The sequence below is a fragment of the Sceloporus undulatus genome, chromosome 2, assembly GCF_019175285.1.
Source record: "Sceloporus undulatus isolate JIND9_A2432 ecotype Alabama chromosome 2, SceUnd_v1.1, whole genome shotgun sequence".
Taxonomy (NCBI): domain Eukaryota; kingdom Metazoa; phylum Chordata; class Lepidosauria; order Squamata; family Phrynosomatidae; genus Sceloporus; species Sceloporus undulatus.
Window position 1 is genome coordinate 63,247,565 of NC_056523.1, and position 24,113 is coordinate 63,271,677.

A 24,113-nucleotide genomic window follows, 5' to 3' on the forward strand; every position below is an offset into this window, starting at 1 on the left:
CACACACACACACATATCTCAGAACACTGTGTGGGCTCTTTTTTATTATTTTTTTGATCCAAAGACATTTTCTTGGCAGAAAAATAAATGAGAGGAGTCATTTGTTTGGGGCCAGTCAGTGAGGATCTGGAGGGGCATGGACTACAAGGGGTCCTGTGCTCTCCTCTGATTACATGCAACCCATGAACCCACCAATGATTTATATCAAAGAAAAAGAGATTTATAATAATAACAGGGCAGAAAAATAAAATGCACAGATATAGGATGGGGGACACCTGGCTGAACAAGACTACATGTGAAAGGGATCTAGGAGTCCAAGTAGACCACAAGTTGAACATGAGTGAACAGTGCAATGCGGCAGCTAAAAAGGCCAATGCTATTTTAGGCTGCATCAATAAAAGTATAGTGTCTAGATCAAGAGAAGCAATAGTGCCACTGTATTCTGCTCTGGTCAGGCCCCACCTGGAATATTGTGTCCAGTTCTGGGCACCACAATTCAAAAAGGACATTGAGAAGCTGGAGCGTGTCCAAAGAAGGGTGACTAAAATGGTGAAAGGTCTGGAAACCATGCCCTATGAGGAACAACTCAGGGAGCTGGGGATGTTTAGCCTGGAGAAGAGAAGGCTAAGAGGTGATATCATAGCCCTGTTTAAATATTTGAAGGGATGTCATACTGAGAAGGGAGCAAGCTTGTTTTCTGCTGCTCCAGAGAACAGGACCCGGAACAAATGGATGCAAGCTGCAGGAAAAGAAATTCCACCTCAACATTAGGAAGAACTTCCTGACAGTAAGGGCTGTTTGACAGTGGAATGCACTCCCTCGGAGTGTAGTGGAGTCTTCCTCCTTGGAGGTCTTTAAGCAGAGGCTGGATGGCCATCTGTCGGGGATGCTTTGATTTGGATTTCCTGCATGGTGGGGGGTTGGACTGGATGGCCCTTGCGGTCTCTTCCAACTCTATGATTCTATGATTCTATGAATAATAATAATAATTTATAATGCCCTTTTCACCAAAGAGCAGAACATCAAACATATCTAATCAAGAACAAAACAATAAAACATAACACTATAATATACTAAAAAACAAAATCTTCATCAGTTGCTATCCATCTCAGCCATCTTAGGCACACCCAGCAACTCCATCTGGTGAATTGAAAAGGAAAGTCTTACCTTTACAAAAACAGGTAAGATCTTCCTCCAATTGGTACAAAGAAAGACTGTTCCACAAATGCTCGCAACCTTGACAGAGCCCTATGCATTGGTGGAACTACCAATAATCCTTTGTTTGTGGATCTTAAACTCCCAGATGATACGTACCATGGTAGCTGAGCTGCCAGACTGTGTGTGTGTGTGTGTTTGGGGGTGGGGGTGGGGGGTTAAGCACAGGGCCTTAAATACTAGAAACAAAAGGTTGTAATGAGCCCTGGCTTGAACTGGTAGCCAGAGGTATCAATGAGGGGAAGAGACACTCAGGTATTTAGGGAGATTCAAAACAACCCAACCCAAATAAATAGCATGTTCCGGATTAAAACCAGAGGAAGGCAAACCTGCCAGCAGGTTATCAAAATAGTCCTGGCATGAAGTAGGAAGGGCTGGACAAGCAAATGGGGAGTCTCAACAATAAAAAATATATGGATCCTATAAATGTTCAAAAGGTGCAAGTCACATGCCTTAGCAGTTCTTCCAATAAAGGGCTATAGGGATAGATGAACTTGCAGCAGAACTCCAAGGTTTCTGGCAACCAAGACAGGGGCCAGTTTGCTATCTTGTAAATACAGTGAATAGCATGAAAGTGGGGCTATTGAGTAGTCAGGTTGAAACACCAGGATCTCTGTTTTATCCATGTTCAATTTAAGATGGTGAGTGGTCATCCCCAGACAAACAGAGCTCAACTTTTTTTTACTTTTAGTTGGAATGCCAGCACAAGACATTTTTCTACCTGAAGCAAATTGTAAGTTGGTCTCTCATCTGCCACACCATTCAATGAATAGGATACCAGCCAGAGTAGCTATTGCATTTTACTTCAGTAATGGCAACAGGGCAGCATTCTCCATAGCACTTCTTGATGATGCTATCACATCCTACTTCGAAGTATCTGCTGTCTGAAGCAGCTGCTTCACTCTACTCAATGTCAAGGCTGGCCTGTTAGTTGTTTGTGTAAATCCATTATGTTTGAAGAGGTATTATTCTACATAGGCAAGACTGTACAGGGATATATTTTAAAATTTGTATTCTACTGGTTGGATGAAGTTGGGTCCAAACCCATTCTCAAGTATATTAATGTTCAGTTAATTATAGTTATATTTTCTGTTCAGTTTAAAGTCATAAACATAAAGGATTTGCTGGGGGTTTTGGTTTTTAGAAAGAGGAACTTTACTTTCATTGCATTTCATTACATTCCAACCCTCATCATTACTTGGTTACTGTATTTTTAAAAAGTTCCCTGTTTCTTTCCAAGAGTTCTGTGTGCTCTGCAGCCAATCCTAGTTACACATCAAGATAAAAACTTTGGAGAATAATGCATTCTTTTACAAATGTTTCATAAACCTTTAGGTTCCTTTTGCCATTTCAAATAATGACTTGACTAGACTCATTTCATTTCCCTGCCTTGATTTTCTGGCAAATCAGAATGTGATATTAGACTCTGATAGAAACATAAATCCCCATTTGTATTTCAAAATGTCACTTTCAATTTTGTTTGGTTAAAGCAAAAGAATTTTGCTTATAGGACCAGAAAGAATTCAGGCTCTGGACTGATTCCAGAGAAAGCAGATTTAGGAAACTATAAATATGATATCAGGCCAGTTAGAAATTTACGGTGATTTTATTTAAAATGTATAGAAATTGGTTTGAGCAGTATTTTTCATATTTATTTAGTACATTTTTAAAAAATGAAGTGATTCTGTGTTGTAAAACTTGGAAGAAGTATTTTGGATGGATATACATCTAGAGTTTGGCTATCAAACAGTATTGATATGGGAGGGGGGAGTCATAATTTATGTGCAAAATGAACTGAAATTTTGCTCTCTTACTATACACTGTATTATATCTTTTATTATATATTATTTCATGTAACAACACTTCAAATACATCATAGTCTTTTGTCATCAATGTTATTAAGTTTGGAATTGACTTGATAATTTGGGGACAGAGCTAGGCCTTTCCTTTTGGTATCCCCCCCCCCACAAATGCTGTAAAAAGTATTAATTTGGGGGGGGGGGTTGCCCCATCTGTGAATCAGCTTTGTTTGCTATCAGAGGTGGGAAACATTTCCTTAAGCATGCTAATCTTTTCATGCATTCAGTCCTAAATTTGGGGGGAAAAAGTGGATATAAATAATTTGATAGTAGCAGCAGCAACAACAAGCAGGAGAACCTGAACTGGAAATGCAATAGGTTCATGCTTTCTGTTTTCTAACAATAACAACTTTCTCCCAAATTGCATTAACTCACAGGTACTGATCACTAGCTAAACAGGTTTGTTTCCTACAAAACAACAGGGCTTCACATTTCCCTCTTAACTCTGCTTTCAGGACTAGGCTTACTTTTTTTTTTAAAGAAAATCCTAAAGTAAAATTCCAATTCAGTGAGCTATGTAATACTGGACAATTACTCTAAAAAGTGGGTATGTTTTGACGCTTGATTGTCACCTGAAGCATTCTCTGAGAGGACAGACATCTTGTTAATGTTGAAGCAGATGTGCAGCAGACAAGTCTAAGAGGAAAGTGCTCCTGAATATTAAAGGTTGGAAAGTCATTGTTCTATCATACTTGCGGTAATAACAATTGTTCTGTATTTCTCCTAAACTTCTTTGAAGCTTCATGAATTTTACATTGTGTTCTCCATTTAATGCTTGTCTGTGCTCTGCTCTAACTTAACTTCCACTGCTTCATTCTTGGCATACATTATTTAATAAACTGCTGTACTTACAATCCCAGGTCATTAATGGATGGTCTATTCAGCCTTTTCGCATTGGTTATCATTAGGCTGAGGCTTATAAAAGGAGTTGAGAGACTGGGTTGGCAAACCATTCCTTAAACATTAACTCCAATTATCCAAACCATTAAAGGACTTGAAAACTGATAGAATGCTAATATGCATGGCAATAACTGTTTCCAATGTAGTTTAACACAATATTATACTTATTTATGACTAAATATATTTCCAAACTTTCTGGAAAGCAACATAAAAATTTTGGCAGTGGGGATGGGGATGCAGTGGATGAAGCTCCATTTCCTAAGACATGTAGGGTTCGGGCCACCCAGGCAGTGGTGGCTATTCATCAGTAGGACTTGGAAACTGTTCTGGGTTGGAAATCTCTGCTTTGTAGGTTTTGAGCCTACCCTCACATAAGTTCATTGCCTTAGAGATAGCTCCTTAAATGTATGGGGCTTTGGAGATGGTCTTCTAGCATCCTATTAGAGCCAGCATGGTGTAGTTATTTGAGTGTTGGACTGAGACTGGAGATCATAGTTTAACTCCCCACTTGGTCATGGAAACCCACAAGGTGACCTTGTGTGAGTCATATATTCTCAGGCCCAGAAAACACTATGATAGGGTTGCCGTAAGTTGGAAACAACTTGAATGCACGCTATCATCACCACAATGCCATCTTATTAACCATGAATCTGTTTTGGTTTCAGCACCTTGGACAGATCCTTTAAAATTCAGATTAAAACCCAGAGTTTATTCACAGTTCCACTAAAATGGGAGCCACCACTTGCCTCTTATCTAAAGATGTTCACAAGCCTTTATGCAACACAATACAAAATGGACTATAAAAGAAAGCAGATGGGATGCAGGCAGTGGGGGCTGGTGACACCCATGTCGGGGGGCCATAAATCAATTTCAAGTTTCTGACTGAATTTTAAAAGAACTGTCAAACATACCAAAACCTTTTGGAGCACATGGTCTCCACTGCAACCATCATGGAGTGGAGGGATGGTAGTTCACTTTTATTTTTCTTCCTATCCATTTCCACACTCCCCCTCTTGTTAATTCCAGTGCAAGAAGAAAAATGATGCAAAGTCATGGATGGAGACATTTGGGGAGGGTGGGGATGGAGTAAATCTACGGAAGGACAAGACTTTGGATCTCCTTTGATCTGCCCCAACATGGCCATCAATACCTCCATTTTGCTTTAACAGCTTGTATAAATCAGGCCGCAGGCAACCACAAAACCAGAATTTTCGCCTGCCAGGGAAGTCCTGTCTTTCCAATGACAGAAGGGAACGAAATATCCTGTGGCCCCCTCAAAGTCCCCCAAATGAAGGATATGTTTCTTTTCAAGACATGCTTTAGTATACAGCTGGTTTTGTGCTGTAGCACCTGGTGGAAAACAGGGTAGGAGGAATGTTATAATTAATTACACTAACGGACCTGTTGACTGTGAGCAAATGAGGATTGTTTACTTGGCGTGTGCTTGTGGTTAAGCTATAATGTTTTAATCATTCACCTGTTATATTATAATGGTGACACTCTTATCATTCCCAAGAACACCCATGGTAAGTTAGCCATGCCTAAAAGAAGTCCAGTTTCAGTTCCTCCAAATGAAAGTCTGTGTCAGGGGAGGGGAATATATTCTTGACATTCTCATAAAAGCCATGATGTTGCTTTATGATCCAAGTGGATGCACAGGAGATTTACTGGAGAGAAATATGCTGAAGAAAGTCTTTCAAAAGCACTATTATAACTCTACCCCCCCCCCTTTTTGGCAAACAAGCCTGTTCAGAGCACGCACACACAAGCATACACACACCACTTTAGACTTTCTTTATCAATTACCTCTCCTCAAAAATGAAGAGTCGTCATTGCAAACTGCCAGTGACTTAACAAAATGATTGACTATGGTTGCTTGTAGTCAGCAGAAGGTCTCTACATTACAAATTGCTTGTCCATTATTCTTCTGACAGGACAGACCACTGGAGCTTGAATGGCATTTACACTCAATCAAATGCTAATGTTGATTGAAAATCGTGGGTTTCATGACTTCTTGATGTGCCCTGAAAGGACAGGGAGAACTCAATCTTTGCATCACGTGCTTCTTGCACATTTAAGGACTTTTCAATCTCACCACTGTCTTGCCTTCCACATCTTTTTTACTTGGAGCTGAAGAGAAATGTGTTTAATTGTACTGTGTTAAGTCAATATGAAGACCATTCTGTACCACTTCTGAAATCTGTTCCATATTCTGTTACTTACTTACTGGATAATGCCAATTTCTCATATTTTCCTGTTCTGTAACAATGTGATTCATGCTCAGATGAAACTACACTGCAGATATGACACCTGTGGTAGAATGTGGAAATTAATCTAATAACCATATTTCCAATTAAACTAAGAGTAGGAAAAGTGCAATCCACGTTCTTCATGCAATCCCCTATATTTTTGCAGCTGCCAAGCACTTACCCCCACTTCACCCCATTCAAAATATATTTTGATTTTTTTCAATATATATTCAAAATGCCCCATGCATCCTTTGGGATCTTGACAGTCTGGACTGTGGTTAGTGGACTGGTTACTTTTCCAAACCCAGAGGTTCCAATCACTTTGTTGTTATTTTAAAGTTCCTCTCCAAGCCCTAATGTACTTGGCAGATTGCCTCCACATTCATGAAGTTTAAAAACAAATAAAAAGAAAATGGTGGCGGGAGACTAGAAGCATGTAGGGTGTGCAGCTGTCCATGCAACTCCTTAATCTCAGGAAGCTGTTGACTACAATCAAAATACATAAACTTGGGGGGGGGGAAAACAAAAAATTTGGGGGGGACCCATAGCTAGGAATACTTGAGAAGTTTATACTATAGCACAGAGTTAGGAAGTAATATATTGCAAATAATGGTGATAATTATAGCACTACTTTTTGAGGCAACAAGAGCACGGCTGCCATCTTGTCATTGACATGTGTCTTTCTGGGTGAGGAACAGGGCTGTTGTCTGGCTTTCTGTGTCCTATCCAAAATCTGTCCTCTGCAGCTGTGAAGCTCTCAAAGGAAAGGTGTGTGCATAGAATCATACAATTATAGAGTTGGAAGAGACCACAAGGGTCATCCAGTCCAACCCCTTGCCATGTAGGAACATAGAATCAAAGAACCCCCGACAAATGGCCTTCCAGCCTCTGTTTTAAAATCTCCAAAGGAGACTCCACCACTCTCTGAAGGAGTGTGTTCCACTGTCAAACAGCTCTTATTGTCAAGAAGTTCTTCCTAACGTTGAGGTGGAATCTCTTTTCTTGTAGTTTGCCTCAATTGTTTTGGGTTATATTCTCTGGAGCAGCAGGAAACAAGTTTGCTCCATCCTCAGTATGACACCTTTGTTTCTTTTCCCCCTCCTGCACTTTTTTCTTTCCCCTCCAAGCCAAGAGCAGCTGCTTCTTCCTCTGAATTGACTCCTTGTTCCTTCCCCTCCCCTCGAATAAACAGCAACAGCAGCAGCTGGGGGAAGGGAAAGGGCATGGAGTTGCTTGAAGTCTATCTGCTTATTGCAGTTTCTCAGATGATGACTGGTCACACCATTACTTGTTTTGTTACTAGAATGCGTAACATTTCCTTGTTATTCCTAAAACATTGCAGAAGAGAGTCAATTTGGGAAAGTTTGGCTGTTGTAACTTTTTTATTCCAATCGAAAGGAACACTTTTTAATTATAAGTAAGTATAGTAACATATTGCTGATTCATCACTCTTATATAGCGAGTATTCACAACTAACTTCTCTTAAAAAGAAGAGTACTGAATGTTGTAAATGTAACATTCTGTGCTGTGTTTTAGTTCATTTCTACCATTAATTTGCACTCTTTATATAGTCCCATGCTGTATGGATAGCCCTGCCCTTGAGCAAGATGGTGGCATAAATGGCTATATAAAAACTTGGAAGTAAGTATGCCTGTAAAGTAGGTTTTCTAGGACATCAATTTGCTGATTCTGTCTTGCGTACCCCACTTTTGCCAATAGCCTTTTCTTCTTTTTTCCCATTGCTTTCTTAAGAAAAATTCTACAGTAGTTGTAGCTCCTGATGTAGCTGATGAAAGACATCTACAAATGATGAGCAAAGACACTAAAGATCTATAGTAGGTGATATTGTGGCTGCATTTTCCCTTGACGGTGCCAAGTTCTTCAGACAAGAAAGGTCTCCAGGTTGACATCTGGTAATTCTGCTTCCAGCTTTAGGATTTTATTAATTTGGACGCCACTTTTATAGAATTGTTTATGAATGGCACCATTCAAAAAACAACCAGCAGCCAGAAAAAAAAAATCCCCACAAAATATTTTTTGCACAAAGAATACTCATTAAATGTTCACAGAAAAGTTCCCAATACCAAAAAAATGTACAAAAAGTTTCATAATCTTACCCAATGTAAAGAAAACATCTGCATTTTTTTCATTCCTGTACACTAAAGTTAATAAATCATTAGTGGTTGGTGCATGGCAAACACTACAGACAAATGACAAACCATGAAATACACAAGAAAACCTATGCATAGCTTCATCTACAACAATTAAATTTTAATGTGTACTGAAACACTGACAAAAATAGTACTGAACACAATAATCAATGGCAGCTAATCTCTCCCTAAACTTCAATATAAGAAGCATTCACAAGTTTAAATCACAGTACAAATTAGTATTTTACATTTCATAACACTGTAGCATTTCATAATACTTTTTACACTACTCATATAAAAGGGCCGTATGGCTTGGCATCTCTCTTTTTTTATATACAAAATAAGATCTATGGTAACATAGTGAAAAGATTGAACTCTACAATAGGAAATTATGGCTGATGTCCTGTTAGTAACATATTCCAGTGGTATCACTGGTGTCTGTCTTTTTTGGTCATTATGGAGAGAGGAATTCAACATATCCCTCATGCAACAACTTCAGTTCCCTTAAAACCCACTTGTCACTTGTTCTCCCTGCTAACCTGGCCATGTAGTAGCCAGAGGAGAGCATGAGGCAGCTGAGGAACATCTGGCTATGTCCTTATAGTCAGACTCGTGATATTGAAGGTATCATCCAGGACAACTGGAGGGCCCTCTGGAGGTGCCAAAGGATGGCATCATCACTGGGTATCTAGCCATAGGGGCATAACCAGACACTTCTTGACTGTTCCTCACTCTTCATTGTGGCCATGTAAGAGGAGGAGCAAAAAGAGGCAGGTGTGTTGTAAGGTAGGGGAGATGAGAGGTGATATGTAGTTCTGCCTGGGCAGAATTTAGCATCCCATCTCCCAGTGCAGGACCATGTTGTTGCTGTTTTATAATCAACAACATTTTATAGATTTTGTATAACCATATCAAAGGATGTTCAATACAAGTTTAGCACTAGGCACTTTACTCTAACAAAATATTTTTTGTGGTTTAGTGATGAATTTTCACAGGTCGGATTATGTTAGTTCATGTGGCTCATGGAGCTGGACTTATTCCAGTTTTCTATAAAATAAAAGTAATACAAAACAATTTAAAACTAGTATTGTGTTAATATAGGGTCCCCATAAGCTGCCAATTAGTTTCTCACATCCATCATATCATTTATGCACAAAATATATTCTGAAAAAATAACCCTTTTCAAGTTTAATCTGAAGTTTCTAACTGAATAGCCATGCAATGTAACATTCTAACAGTTTAAGATTTTTGCTTTGGCATACCTTATCTTTGGCCATTTGCTAGAAAAAGTATAATACATCTTGTCTGCACCTAGAAGTCCCTTGATTGTGTTCCTTCAGAACTGCATTGCAAAATTCTGCAAGAAAGCACAACACAGCTTAGACATGAAAATGGTTCACTGTTACTAAATGAGATAAACGTCCAACTAAGGACCCTATCACACGAGGTTAAAAGAACAGCTTACCTTTCCCGAATTCAGTGCTAATTCGAGAGACAGCCAGTTCCTATCAGACATAAATCGCTGCCCAGGTCCATCGCAGATGCAGCTTCCAACTTCTAAAAATGGATGCTGAAGTGGCCTAGACGACCCAGGCTGCACCTGGGATGGATCCAGGCAGCAATTCAGTGGCAATTTATGTGTGATAGGAACTGGCTGCATCCTGAATTAGCACTGAATTCAAGAAAGTAAGCCTCTCTTTTAACCCCATGTGATAGGATCCTAACTTAAGTCCAAATAATAGAGGTCTATGTTTGTAGATTAATATGCATCATCCAATATTCCACAGATAAAACCTGGGCACATGTGACCAAGCAACATAAGAATGTGGTCAAGATGACACAAGAACACATGAGTGGCAGCAGTTTGCTTTGGACTGAGCCTACTGGGCAGGGCAACACCCTGCCTCCTCTCCACACACTGAGTTAATTCAGTGCAAATTACTATAGCTGTTTGAACTCAGTTTGTACCAAAGGAAGTGATTTGAAGACAAAGGAGGAAAGTGGGAGAAAGCAAGAAAAACTGGGACATTTTAAAAGCAGCTGAAAAAGTAGGACAACAAAGGATTAATTGGGTCTGTCTTTGCCAGATTGGGATAGTGGAAGGGTATGTTAATAAGCATAAATTGTGCAATGGAAAAAGAAAAAAATCTTGAATAGTAATCTTAGAGCATGAGTGTGGTCCTGGCACTGCATGTGGACCTCAAAAGTGTTTCTGTAGTCTTCAACCCCTCCAAACTCCCCACACCACTCTGTGCTGCCCCCATAAAGTGTCTCTTATGTAAATCTCCTAAGACATAAGGTCCTGTACAGGCAGATCTATCTTTATTTCTGTCTGGGCCAGAAGTCAGGAAGGCTATTCACCATTTAAATGGTTGAGGCAGGGTGGGACTGTACTGTTTAATGCTTTTTTTAAAAAGCACCAGTTTTTCAAAACCAGAAATTGGCTTCTGACAACTTTGGGGTTTTTTTTGGTATTTTAGGCAGTTTGTGCGGCAGAGGATCCTGGAGTTAAAAATTCACCCCATGACTTGCTGCAGACACCAACAATTGATTTAAAGGGTGTTTCATACTTGGAGTATCCATTTACCAAAACAAAACCTAGGTCTCCTGAACCTTTTATAATTGGGCCAAAGCAGGACACTCAGCAATCAAAAGACTGTCACTACCCCATGCAGGTCTACACAGAGATACATCTCAATGGGATTTATTCCCAAATGAATGTATAGACATAGCTCAGTTAACAAAGTCTCTTGACAGTGGAGCACCTTTTTACAAAGGCTTTTATGCCCACCAATCTCTTTTCCTTCTTATCCTGTCTAGCTGGTTTTTTATTAGCAGAATTGGCACTGGGAGAATGGCAAAGGAGGGTTGAAGAAACACCAATGTTTGGTGTCAGGTTGCAGCAACAAGTCTGTACTAAACAATGCAATAAGCAAAGCTTAAGCTACAATAGGCAATGTAAATAGCAGCTGTTTCAAGAATCCAAAACAGAGAGAAAAGGACTGAACACATAAGCTTGTGTTGCAGCAACCCCAGCATGTTAAGAAAGCTCTATGCCTGGCAACCAAAACAAAATCATAAGTAAAGTGGAGGCTGGTGAAAGAATAAGTAAACCCTGGATGCATTTTGGAAGCAGCCTTCAAGTGGTCTTCAAAAGGTCCAAAATGTTTTTGTTTATTTATGCAAGGCTTACCTGGACTAGTTATTTCATTTCATATGTACATACAATTAGTTCTGAAAAAAATGTCTGCTGAAACATGTTTGCCTACTGTACTTTTTTGTGGTGTAGGAACCTATCCTTATTCTTTCCATGTTACTTCTACCTCTGGTACCAAATATTCCATTAAAGTAGTAATGTTCAAGAACATATCTACTGTACTTTGCTAAGTGAAGTATATCTTTATACAGAATTTCAGCCTTAAAATGGCTTAAGCTCAGGCAGATCATGCCTCCACCCTATGCAAATAATTCTGAAGTCATCCCTGGTGCAGTTCTATAAGAAAGTTTTAGAAGACAGGGCAAATACTGTACATACATTTGCTTTAAAGGTCAAAACCTTATTTTTCTCATTTAGAAATCCAAAGTGAACAAAAAAAAAAAGGATTAATATATTTTAAGTTATTTTTACAAAAAAACAAAGCTTAAAAATAATAAAAGAAGCTAGATATAGATTTTATATTGTCATCATAAACTTTGTTCAAAGGTTACAAAGCCATAGCACCAGTTAATACCAATGGCAGTACCTCTGCCTCAATATGCATGAGAAGTGATGAAGATATAAATTTTGGCCAGAAAAGTTGTGTATGTCCCTTGACGCCAAAGCTTCATTTCAACATCTAACAAAAAGTCTTTGGGTTCCTTCACTTGTCGCTGAAGGTAAACGATGCCTGTGTAAGAATTCAGCTTTCTGGTGCTGAAGTAGTTCTCTTCATTTCCTTTGTTGATTGTAAGGATTATGTTGTCTCCAGCATAAGCAGGCGAGGGACCAATTCGGAAAATATGAGCTGGGACAACAATGTTAGTTTGGAAGTTAAGCTGATAGTAAGTGATTCGCAATGGAGTGTTTTGGCAATCCAGATAGCTGAAGCAGTTGATACGCTCACATCTCCTGAGAGAAGAAGAGGAAATATTTAGCAAAGCAGGAACTGAAATTCAAAAGAGACCCATCTGGGTGATTTTCAGAGCCTCAGAAAAAAAATTCTCCCATGTATTAGGCAAAGAAACAGCAGAGCTGCAAACATTGGCTATGCAATTAACAGCTGCTTGTTCTTCTTTTACAACTCTCTTTACACTGATGCAGTTGTCAGCATAACAGCCAAGTATCAAAAGATCATGAACCTTGAAAGCCTCTGCTGGAAGCACCACAATGAGTGCATAGAGGAATACAAAGTCATGCTGTGTATATTTGCCTGGTAAAGGAATCTGTGATTCATCAAAGTTCAGTGCTCTGATCAGGCAATATGAAATGGAGCCCTGCTGACAAAAGCAACTTTCAAAGGCAGCACTTTTGGGGGCTTTTCATTTCAAACTGTACAACTATAGAATGAGGTATCTTACAATGTCACCTCTGTGGTCCATTATCTTCTTTTCTGTCTGTATAGCTCTGAGAACAGAGCTGGTAAATGATACTTTTTAGACTACAAGTTCTAGAATATTGCAGCCAGTATGAAAAGTTGTGGGCTCTGTAATCCAAAAATTAACATTTCCCAGCTCTAGAGCTTCAAGGACTGGCTTCCTCGGTGTCTATGTTGTCAGGGATCCCATTCTGATTTTCAATATAAAATAACTATTGCAAAACTCTGTGTGTGTGTGTGTGTGTGTGTAATATTTTAAAAATGTTCTTGGAAAGGTCCCTTTACCCCACTGCAAAGGAACGGAACAGTTTGCATGTGCCTTTATTATTTCTCTTGTGTCACAACTGTGGCAAAAGCCCCACATGTGGACAAGTAAATTGAAAGAAAGAAAGCCCTCCCCTGACCTCCATCTTGAGGGGAGAGAAGCAGAGGGTTTTTTTTTTTTTTTGGTTACTTGCTTTATTGTTGTATATGCATATGTATGCTGTAAACCGCTTTGATTGTAGGAAAAGCGGTATACAAATAAATCATATTATTATTATTATTACCAATATAGGAAAAAGCCCAGGAGTTCCATCTCTGCTGTCATAGAGAATATCAGCACACTGAGAAGGCACAAAGTGCTGTTGGAGTATGCCACCATATAGGAAAAAGGTCATACAGTATATCATTGGTTGCTGCTAACTGCTCTCAAGTCAAATTATAGTGACCCTATAAATGAGAGACTTCCAAGTAGCTATTGTAAACAGCCCTCTTCAGGTCTTACAGACTCAGGGCATTTATTTCCTTGACTGAGTCTATTCACCTGTAATGGAGTCTTCTTCTTTTCCTTCTACTTTCTACCTTGCCAAGCATCATTATGTTTTCTAGTGAGTTATGTCTTCTCATGATTATCCAAAGTATGACAGTGTCAGTTTAGTCATCTTGGCTTCTAGGGAGAGTTCAGGTTTGATTTGCTCTAGGACTCTTTTTTTTGGGGGGGGGGGGCAATCCAGAGTAACCGCAGAACTCTGTACTCATCAATATACAACACCTAAGGTACTGTGTATGCAGAACGTTTAGTCTCTGGCAGTTCTCTGCATGGCTAGAAAAGGCCCCTGCATGAAACCTGGAGAGAAGGTGCCAGCCAGTGACAAGACTATTGGACTAGGACGACCAAGATCTGACTCAGCATAAGCCAATCTCCAATATAGCTAAGTAAGGATGACCCTGAGGTTTATCGCATGGGGGAAAAAACGTTCCCCGATGCGTTCTAATGAGCACGAGCGCGGGTGTGCACGGAGCGTGATGGGAACCCAATGGGTCCCAGAACGCTAGTTTACCGCATGGCAGAATGCCGCCGCGCCGCGGCATTCCCATTGGTTGTCCCAATGTGTTCCAGAATGGCGCCTCCTGGAACACATTGGGAACCCGATGGAAACGCCCGGCAGCGACGGCGGCATTCTGCCATGCGGTAAACTAGCATTCTGGGACCCATTGGTTCCCATCACGCTCCATGCGCACCCGACTCTTGCTCGTTAGAACGCATCGGGGAACGTTTTTCCCCCATGCGATAAACTTCCCTGTTTCTTCTCTCGCATCATCTATCTGATATAAGGCTTTATCAGGGATGGGAAAGAAATTGTTTTGATTTGCTATTCCAAACAAAAATACACATTTTGCATGTCTCAAGACTGACAGTGTAATGGAACACATCTTCATTCCAAAAACTCTATATTTGAGACAAGTGATTTGTTTTATGAGGCTAGAGGTAAACAATATGTTTAACATATGTGCATGACTAAAATTGTATACTTCATACAGATGCCCTTTAGTGCAAAAAATGCATGCAAGAATGCAAAAAAGTGGCATACATTTTGAAAAATTAACACAGAAATACACATGAATTTATATGTTTTCTGGGGAAAGAAGTCTTGTATCCAGTTACTTTAATGGAAAGGAACGACATCATAGGATCCCTGGTGGCGCAGACTGCAGCCACTCACTCACAAACCACCAGGCTGTGTTCAATACCAGCCAGGGGCTCAGGGTGGACTCTAAGGTCGCTAAAGTAAGTACCCAGTTTGTTGGGGGCAATTGGCTTACACATTGCAAACTGCTTAGGAAGTGCTTAAGTGCACTGATAAGCAATATATAAATGTATTTGCTATTGTACATGACTCAGAAATTCAGATAGTAAATGAGAACAAGGCTGTTGTATTTCCACACCTCTAGGCAACTTCAGCAATTCCAAGATGACATTGTGCCACAATGTCAGTAAACCACAATGGTACATACAGAGTCTATGAGAAATTTACTTTCTGTCATCATTATGGATAGGCAATTAATTTTCTGCCGGTTGCAGTACTCCTTTATGATTTTACTCCTTCCTGAAGAACTGTCTGAAGCATGCTTTTCTGAGGCACACAGTGTCTATGAAAAATCTCCTGACCCATCTCTAGTTTTGGCTCAGTCCTAGTTAAATATATATATGATCCAAAGTGGCCCCATTAACATCATTTGGAATACAATGAGGCAAAAGCAAGGAAGGATTTAGTCATGGTTACTTTAAGAAGTTATCTGCAAAGTGAGTGCCGTGACATAGCCAAAGAAAGCAAAACAAAGGCACTCTCCACACAGATTAATAAAAAAAACTAAAACAGAATCCATGTTCCTTCCTTTTCTTTCCACAGTTCAAAGATGGGGAATATCATCACACAGTCATCCAGATGTTCTTGGACTGCATCTCCAACCAGCATTAATTAGCATAGTCAGTAGTGACGAGTCACAGAATCATAGCATTGGAAGGAATCTCAAGGGTCACCAGCTCAATCCCCTGTCAGTGCAGGAACTCATTACTGAGAAGTGGCAATTTAACCTCTGTTTTTAAAAAAAATACTAACAAAGGAGAGCCCAATACCACCCAAGATCTTTGATTCCACTGGTTAACAGCTCTTATTACTGGGATGTTATTTCTATTGTCGAATCACTCTTTATTGTAAGTTGGACCTATTGATTTAGGTTCTACTATCTGAAACACAAGAAAACAAGTCTAGTCCATTGCCCACATGTCAGCCCTTTAGATACTGAAACAAACAAACTAATAAATATCATCTCTCTTTTCTTCTCTAGGCTGCATATATCCAGCTCTCTCATACAGCTTGGTTACCATGCTCTTTACCATCTTGGTGGTCCTTTTCTGGACATGTTCCAGGTTATGATATTCTTCTCAAATAGTGGACCCAGAACTAGAAACAGTATTGCATGATGAGTCAGACCAAAGCAGAATAAAGTGGTACAAGCTAAGTCTCCCTTATCTAAAATGTTTGGCTTTCACATTTTTTTTCAGAGTTTGGAACCTTTACATATATGAAATGAGATATCTTGGCAATGGGACCCAAATCTAAACATGAAATTAATTTATGCTTCATAACCTTACACAAATAGCTTGAATGAAACTTTATGCATAATATTTTAAATAATTTTGTGCATGAAACAAAGCTACACTGAACCATCAGAAAGCAAAGGTGTAACTTGTCTCAGCCACTCATATGGACAATTTTGGATGTTGGAATTCCTGATAAGCGACATCCAACCTGTATTATTACTTCCCTTGATTTTGATGTTATACTCTTGTTGATGAAGCCTAATGACATGATGCTGATTTGCTGCCAGATCACACTGTTGTTTTCTTATTGTCTACTAAGGTTCCTAGGTCCTTTTCACATATACTGCTATCCTAACCTAGGTACCATCCATCCCATATTTGTGTATTTGATATTTCCTGCCTAAATGGAAAACAGTAACTTCCTCTTATCCCTGTTGATTTTTTAAAAGTATTTGTCAGATTTTACAAGCTATTAAGGTCATCTTGAATTCTGATTCTTTCTTTAGAAGTGTTAGCTACTTTTCCAGTTTCATGGGACTAGTCTGATAAGCATGTCCTGAATCTCCTTCCTAAATCATTTACAGAGATGTTCAATAACACTGTGATCAGGACAAAAGACATATCACTACACTGTCACTTTTTTCCAGGAAGATAGAAACTATAGTTTCCTATGGACCCTATGGAATGCCCTCTGCTCCCCATTGCTACTACAGCTACTTCATAATACAGCACTTTGTTTTAACTTGTTCTGCTCTAGAGGAACCACTGTAATTCATGGGACAGATGGTCATTCTGGGTCTGAGAGATCAGGGATCTAGGCTTACCTCTTGGGTAACTTTCTCTACATTTCCTTTACAAGCAATTAACCAAATTATTGTGAAGGCTGAACCCAATAAAGGATGTGAACTCCTTTTAAAAAGCCCAAAGAAGACTAAACAAGTTCCAGTATTAGTGACTATAGTTCAAAGATCTTAGGAAAGAACACAAATAATTGAGGCCTAAATCCTGTTTTAGTTGATATTAAAGGAGATTGGGTGTATCAATGGTAACTTCATAAGTCAATGTTTATGTAAAGTTCAATTGATTCAGTGGGTAAGAGCTGTTCAACAGTGGAACACACTCGCTCGGAGTGTGGTGGAGTTTCCTTCTTTGGAAGTCTTTAAACAGAGGCTGGATGGCCATCTGTTGAAGGTACTTTGATTGTGATTTCCTGTATGGCAGGGGGTTGGACTTTAATTCTCAACCACCTTGTGATTGCTTCCAACTCTATGGTTCTATGATTCTATGGTTTATTCTGGAAGGGATTAATAATACAATTAGGGCCAGAAGCAGTAGGGATACACTAAACAGCCTTTTGATTATATAGAATAATTACTGAATACAGAATTTTGAAGACTCTATTGGTGGTGGTGGAGCAGAGAGTTGACATGGATTTGACTTACATGTCAGACACTTTTCTGTAGTTTGGTGGGCACTCAAATAAGAGACATCGGAAGCTGCCTTGAACATTATAACAAGACTCTGATGATGAACAATTGTGGGTTCCCATTGCACATTCATCAATATCTGGAATGAAATATATAGGAAAGGTTACACATCACAATCACAAAGCAGTGTAGTTGCAGACTTAGTCCAGAATTATGGAGAATATGTCACCTGTATCAACTACAGGTTACAAAATCAAGCCTCAGTATATATATTAGTAACACCTTCATTAGGCAAGCCAGAAGGCACCCCCCACAACACACACACCAATTCTCAAGGCTCACTGGCTTCTTCACTAGTGATCTAGTGTTTGAACAATTGCTCTTCCTGGATTGCCTTGTTTATATATTTTTGGTAGCAGGGAGAAGATGCCTCATTTGGGCTCTTGATCTGTTCCATTTGGATTTGTTTCTGTAAACTGATGGAGAATTCCCTCAATAATTTGTGTAGTTACTTCAGACATTCATCAGTGGGATTTTTAGAGAGGATTCAGTAAAATGTAGTAGCCTCCTGTATGTAGTCTGCTTTGTTCTTGATGACCACAGCTTTCTTCTATCTAGAACACTCACCATTGGGGTATCTGGATATGTGGACTCAATTCTCAGATCATATGCCATCAACACTCCAAGCTACATGAAAAATACATCTAATCTTCTAAAGAAAATACAATCTGTCAGAGAACACTATCCTAGCCACGACGGATGTGGAATCTCTATACACCAACATCCCACACAAGAATGGATACAAGTGATCAAAAGCATCATCCTGAATGAAGCTACAACACACCTAGCCACTAAACATGATAACTGTCATCCTTCAGCCTGTGAGGGAGTGAACAGGCAGGCCCAGCTCCACCAGGGCTAGCCTGAAGAAGAAGAGCCCCCTCCATTCCATCTGCCTTGGTCCAGGCCTCAGAGGGAGAGAAGTACCACTGAACTTCATCCCCTTCCCCAGCACCATTCCCTTCTCCTTTTGTGTCGTGTCTTTTAGATTGCAAACCCGAGGCCAGGGAACCGTCTAATTAAAAATAATAATTGTAAGCCACTCTGAGAGCCTTTAGGGCTGAAGGGCAGGGTATAAATACCATAAATAAATAAATAAATAAATAAATAAACTCTGCTATTTTGTATTCACTCAAAACTAGTTCACTTTTGAGAATAATGTGCCTCTAAGTTAGTGACACTGCCATGGGTACCTGTATGGCACTCCAATATTCAAACATTTCATGGCTGACCTAAAACAATGCTTCCTCAGCATGCCAAGAAACTTCTCCTCCACCTCCAGTTTCTTTTTTATTTGTACACATGGGATACAATCACTATCTGTCTGAGTTTGGACGAATCCAGACAACAAATTCACTTACTTGACTATACTGTGCAATTGCACAATGGACTTATAAGCATCATATTCTATCAGAAACCCACAGATTGCTACACAGACTTAAAATGCCTCCACATTCCACCCAGAACACACTAACAAATTTATTGTTTACAGTCAAGTTCTCGAATACACAACTGCATCTGATCAGAAAGACAAGACAGTGACTCAAAACTCTTGGGTGTATAACAGGCATTTCTCAAACTATAATATTCACCTAAGAAAGTGAAGAAACAAATTAACAAGGCAAGTTTAATACCTGGGAACAGTCCACTAAAAGACATACCAAAAAGACAAAATGGCAGAACTCTAATGGTTACCTACAGTCCCCAACTGAGACCAAACAGATCATCAGTGATTAATTCTGGAGAATAATACAGCCCTCTCACAAACTGTGTGAGGCGGGCCTTTAATTGGCCTTCAGACAGCCTTTAAACCTTAAACAATTGCTCACAACATGATATATATACTATGGATGGTAATACAGGGACAAGACCCTGCCACAAGCCCAGATATTACAGGGGCCAGTAACGTCACCCACAGCATCAGAAATACATTTACTTTTTCTTCTTCCAATGTGATATATGTCAACCTCTGCCAGCAATATTCCTCTACACTCTGTATTGGACCAACAGGACAGTCTCTACACAAGAGGATTAATGGACACAAATTTGACTTTAAAAATGTCAATACCCCCAAACCTGTTGTAGAACATTTGTACCTTCCTGGACATACAGTAAAGAAATTGAAGATTGGAGTCTGAATTCAAGTGTCCTTGCTACTGTAACAAAAGGAATCTTCTCAAAGCAAGTTTTGAATCCAAGGAAACTGACCTATGGTAAGCAGATTCACTGCTTTCATGTTGCTTATGCAGCCCTTTGAAAAGTACATTCTATCCCCCTCCCACAGCTGTTTAAATATGCTTTACACCTGAACATTTATTATCTTTCTGTACTGCATCCGAAAAAGTGGTTTTATATGCACAAAAGCTCATGCAAAAATAAAAACCAATTACGCTTAAAGGTATTGCTACATTCCCCCTCCCCTTCCTCTTTTTTTATGCTACTTCTTTGAAAACCGGGGTAAACAGTGTAGTGTCACTAGAACTCCATAGGTCACAAATCAAATCAAATTTTATTTAAAAAATAGAACTAGAGTCAGTAGCTTTTCAAACACCTAGAAGGTTGTATATGTGCAGAGTGTCGGTGAGGTATAGTAGACAGTGTTAGACTTGGGAAATTCATGTTCCAGTTCCCACTAAGCTATGAAACCCAGGCAGTGACTTTGGGGCAGGCTCTCTCTCCCTGTTGCAGTCTGACCTACCTCACAGGATTGTTATGTGAATAAAATAGGGAATAGAAGAACCAAATATGCCACCTTGATTTTATTGGAGCACAAATTGGACTTTAAAATAATAATATAATATACGTGGTTTTCCCCCTTCTTTTTGAACCTGCCTTTCATTAGCATCATGTTCAAACACATGTTGCTAATCATATTTTGTTTCCCTTTGCATATACTTCTTTAAATGATTTGATGCATCAGTAGAGTGTTGTTGTTTTTGATTTGCACATGTGAAGCTGCTTATAGTTCCACAACATTAAAAGGAGGTGATGTCCACAAAATGCATTTAGGCTCAGAAAAAAATACCTCTTTTGTTGCTGAATACAAAAACAATTCCTAAACAATAAGATGACAAAATATTAAACTGCGGTTCTGAAGATACTAAATACCAGATGCAATGGATCCAGTTCAAGCAGAAGGAAAAGGAAAGCAAAGGGGGAGCAAAGCCCCTCAGCTCAGCTTTTGTAGTCACACAGAAAACTCTCAAATGTCTAGACAGCACTCAGAGGTTTGCAAATAAAATAAATTTTACCAGACAATCCATGTGGCCAAGTACTGCGGTGAAATTTGCCAGTTGTCATACAGGAGACTGGCTCCTAAAGAAATACCGTAGTCTTCCCTGAGGGTCAGGAATTGCTCTTCCTTGGAGTGTGGCTTGCTTTAAAAGCCCAAAGAATATTTTTTAAAGAGGAAGTCCAAGAGAATTAAAATAAATTAAGCCCCTCCTCAGTGATTCTTAAAACTAGGTGAAAAGGTAAATTGTTTCCATATGGTATTCCATGTCGCAAAGCGAGTTTCTTCTCCATATTGGCTCTCTGAAGCTTTACCACACAGCTTTGAAAACAATGATCCATAACATAAAATTTTAGCAGGCCAATTCAAACGATCTGTTTGAATTCACTAAACCATAAAAAGTCCATGAAAGAAGGGGGTGGGGAGGCAGGGAGGTCTCTATTAAAGCTCAGGGTGAAATAACAGAGATAAAAATGATATTTTCTTGTTCATTCTCCCTATACCTAAGGTAGGGAACAGATCAAAGTTTCCTGTGTAAACTTGTCCCATATCCAAGATCTTTATGCAAGTGGATATAATGTTCAGAGTCTGCATGTCATGAAATTCTAACATATGTAGTATCATGTGTTCAATATCTCACCAAAATCTAAGAAGCAACCCTACAATATGGAGGTACGCACATTACATAACCAGTGTCTACTCTACTTAAATGTCACAGCTGTACAGAAGCTTCAAGAAATCATACATGAACTTTTTAAAAACTTACTTCTCCTTGAAAAGAGTATCAACCAAAACTTTCACAAATGGGATAATATTCTAAATAATAAACAATGGAGCATCCTCAATTAAAGCATACTCAGCTTAAACACACACAGAGAGACAGACACATTCTCTCAGCTACATGCATGGAAGTCAAAATTCCTTTAGGAGGTTTGCCATTGCATTCCTGTGAGACTGAGATGGTGTGAGTTGCCCAAGGTCACCCAGTGGATTTTCATGAAAAGCAGAGATTCAGAACCTGGTGTCTTGGAGCCCTAGTCCAGGACTCAAAACACTACACCATTCTGGTTCAATAAATGTGTATACTCTAAGACTGCAGGCTAAATATATGCCTAACCTGCATATCAATGATTAATCTGGATCTTCACTGGAACACCTATAATATCACCAGTGATGCAACAGAATGCAAATGTCTACACAAATATTCTGTCTCCCCTTTCCCCTGCTTACATCATCTCACATAGCACTATGAAGGAAAATTGTCTTGACCAGTAGAACAAGCAAAACAGTTGCCTGCATTCTTGCACACACATGAGAAACGTTACCTTTCATACCCTATTTTTTCTAGAGTTTCCACTATATTAGGTGCCAATATGGTAAGAGTGCATAAGTCAACAATTAAGGCGATGGAAGCACCTTAATTTCCTTCTTACCTCGACAGGTCCTTCCATTTGCTGACATTGTATAGCCTTGGTCAGGACAAGCACATTGATAACTTCCAGGCACATTGAGGCAACGGAAAGTGCACAGAATACCTGCACTTTGGGCACATTCATCAATATCTGGAACAATGACAATGACAAACATGTAAGCACAGCTCAAGTTATTCTCCCAACAGGATTGTCTAAGGGTATTTACATTGGAAATTTCCAGTGCATACCTTTACAAGAATGACCATCTTCTGCTAACTGATAGCCTTGCCTGCAGTAACACTGATAGGAACCATAAATATTAGCACATTCCTGACTGCATGGATTGTTGTCACATTCATTAACATCTGTACAAAAAAAGTGGATATAGAAATCATATACAATCAGTTCAACCACTGTCATTGCCCAGTTAAAGCTAATGTATCAGCTGCACCCATTCCTAGAGAGGTCAGATCTAACCCCAGTAACACATCCCTTGGTCGCATGTGTTTGGAAAACTGCAACACACTTTACATACGATTGCCTTTGGAAACAGTTCCAAAACATCAGTAGACTTAAAATGTTCCAGCTAGAGTGGTGACCCAGGCTGGTTACACTCCCATGTTGCAACAGATCCATTTATTACCAGTCTATTTCTAGATAGAATTCAAAGGGCTGGTAATAACCTAGAAAGCCCTATATGGCTTGGGTCCAAACAATCTGAAAGATTGTATTTAAATGAGTCTTTGCAAGTTTTATGATCTTCAGGGGACATCTTTCTCTTGGTCCTATCACTGTCATAGGTGCATTTGGTGGGAACAAGTGAGAGACTCTTCCTGGCAACTGATCCCAGGCTACAGAATTCCCTCCCTCAGGAGGCCAGGGTGCCCCATATCTGCTTTCTTTTTGCCCAAAGGCAAAAATCTTTTATTTTTGAGAAGCCTTTGACTTTTAAGCAGTTGTGACAAAAAGGTCTTTTTGAATGGGGTATGCTGTACTTTTATATTTAACATGTTTTAAACCTATTTTAAAATGCTTTAAATTGATGTTTTAATAGAATTCTTTTCTTTAATAGTTTTTGAACTTTTGTACTATACATTTTATGTTTCGTTTTAATTGTATTTTGCTTTAACGTTTAATGTAAGCTACCAAGGGTCTTGCTTTGGGAGAAAGGCAGGATATAAATGAAATAAATTATTAAAATAAAGCAAATGTTTCTGTCATTGAACTTACTGTTTCTGTCATTGAACTTACAATTGGTAGAAGATACCAATTGTAGATGATCACTACCATATGGCCAGGATGTAATCCTTTCCAAATTTTCTTCTCCAAGGTAACAACAAATAATTTTAGCAATCTTCCTCTTACTGCAAACACTATTTACAGTTTGAGACTGCTGTATGCAAACTTCACATACAGTATTTCTTGAACAAAACAGAATTTTCTGTGCATGAAACAGCATTTTACATGCCATTACTATAATGCATCTACAACACAGACAACAACCATACGTGGACAGAGAAGTCCCAGAGGTTCAAGCTGGATTCAGGAAATGAAGAAGCACTAGCAACTACATTACAAACAAATGGTGGCTTATGGAGTGCACCAAGGAAATCAGCATGTGCTTTATACTATAGCAAAGCCTTTGACTGCACAGATGATGAAAGGCTA

The 24,113-nt window shown here is 39.2% G+C and overlaps 1 protein-coding gene across 3 annotated transcripts in view; it reads right to left on the minus strand.

The window, feature by feature from the left end:
• Positions 1–8,469: 8,469 nt before the first annotated feature.
• FBLN2 (fibulin 2) overlaps positions 8,470–24,113 on the minus strand; it is a 208,492-nt gene continuing 192,848 nt past the window's right edge. For all 3 annotated transcript variants that reach the window (XM_042452149.1, XM_042452150.1, XM_042452151.1), the window contains 4 exons: positions 22,694–22,810; positions 22,467–22,595; positions 17,757–17,880; positions 8,470–12,481 (listed from right to left, as the gene is read on the minus strand). In XM_042452149.1, the coding sequence (XP_042308083.1) occupies positions 12,124–12,481; positions 17,757–17,880; positions 22,467–22,595; positions 22,694–22,810 (728 nt within the window). In that variant the 3' untranslated portion in view covers positions 8,470–12,123. The remainder of the gene's footprint in view (positions 12,482–17,756; positions 17,881–22,466; positions 22,596–22,693; positions 22,811–24,113) is intronic.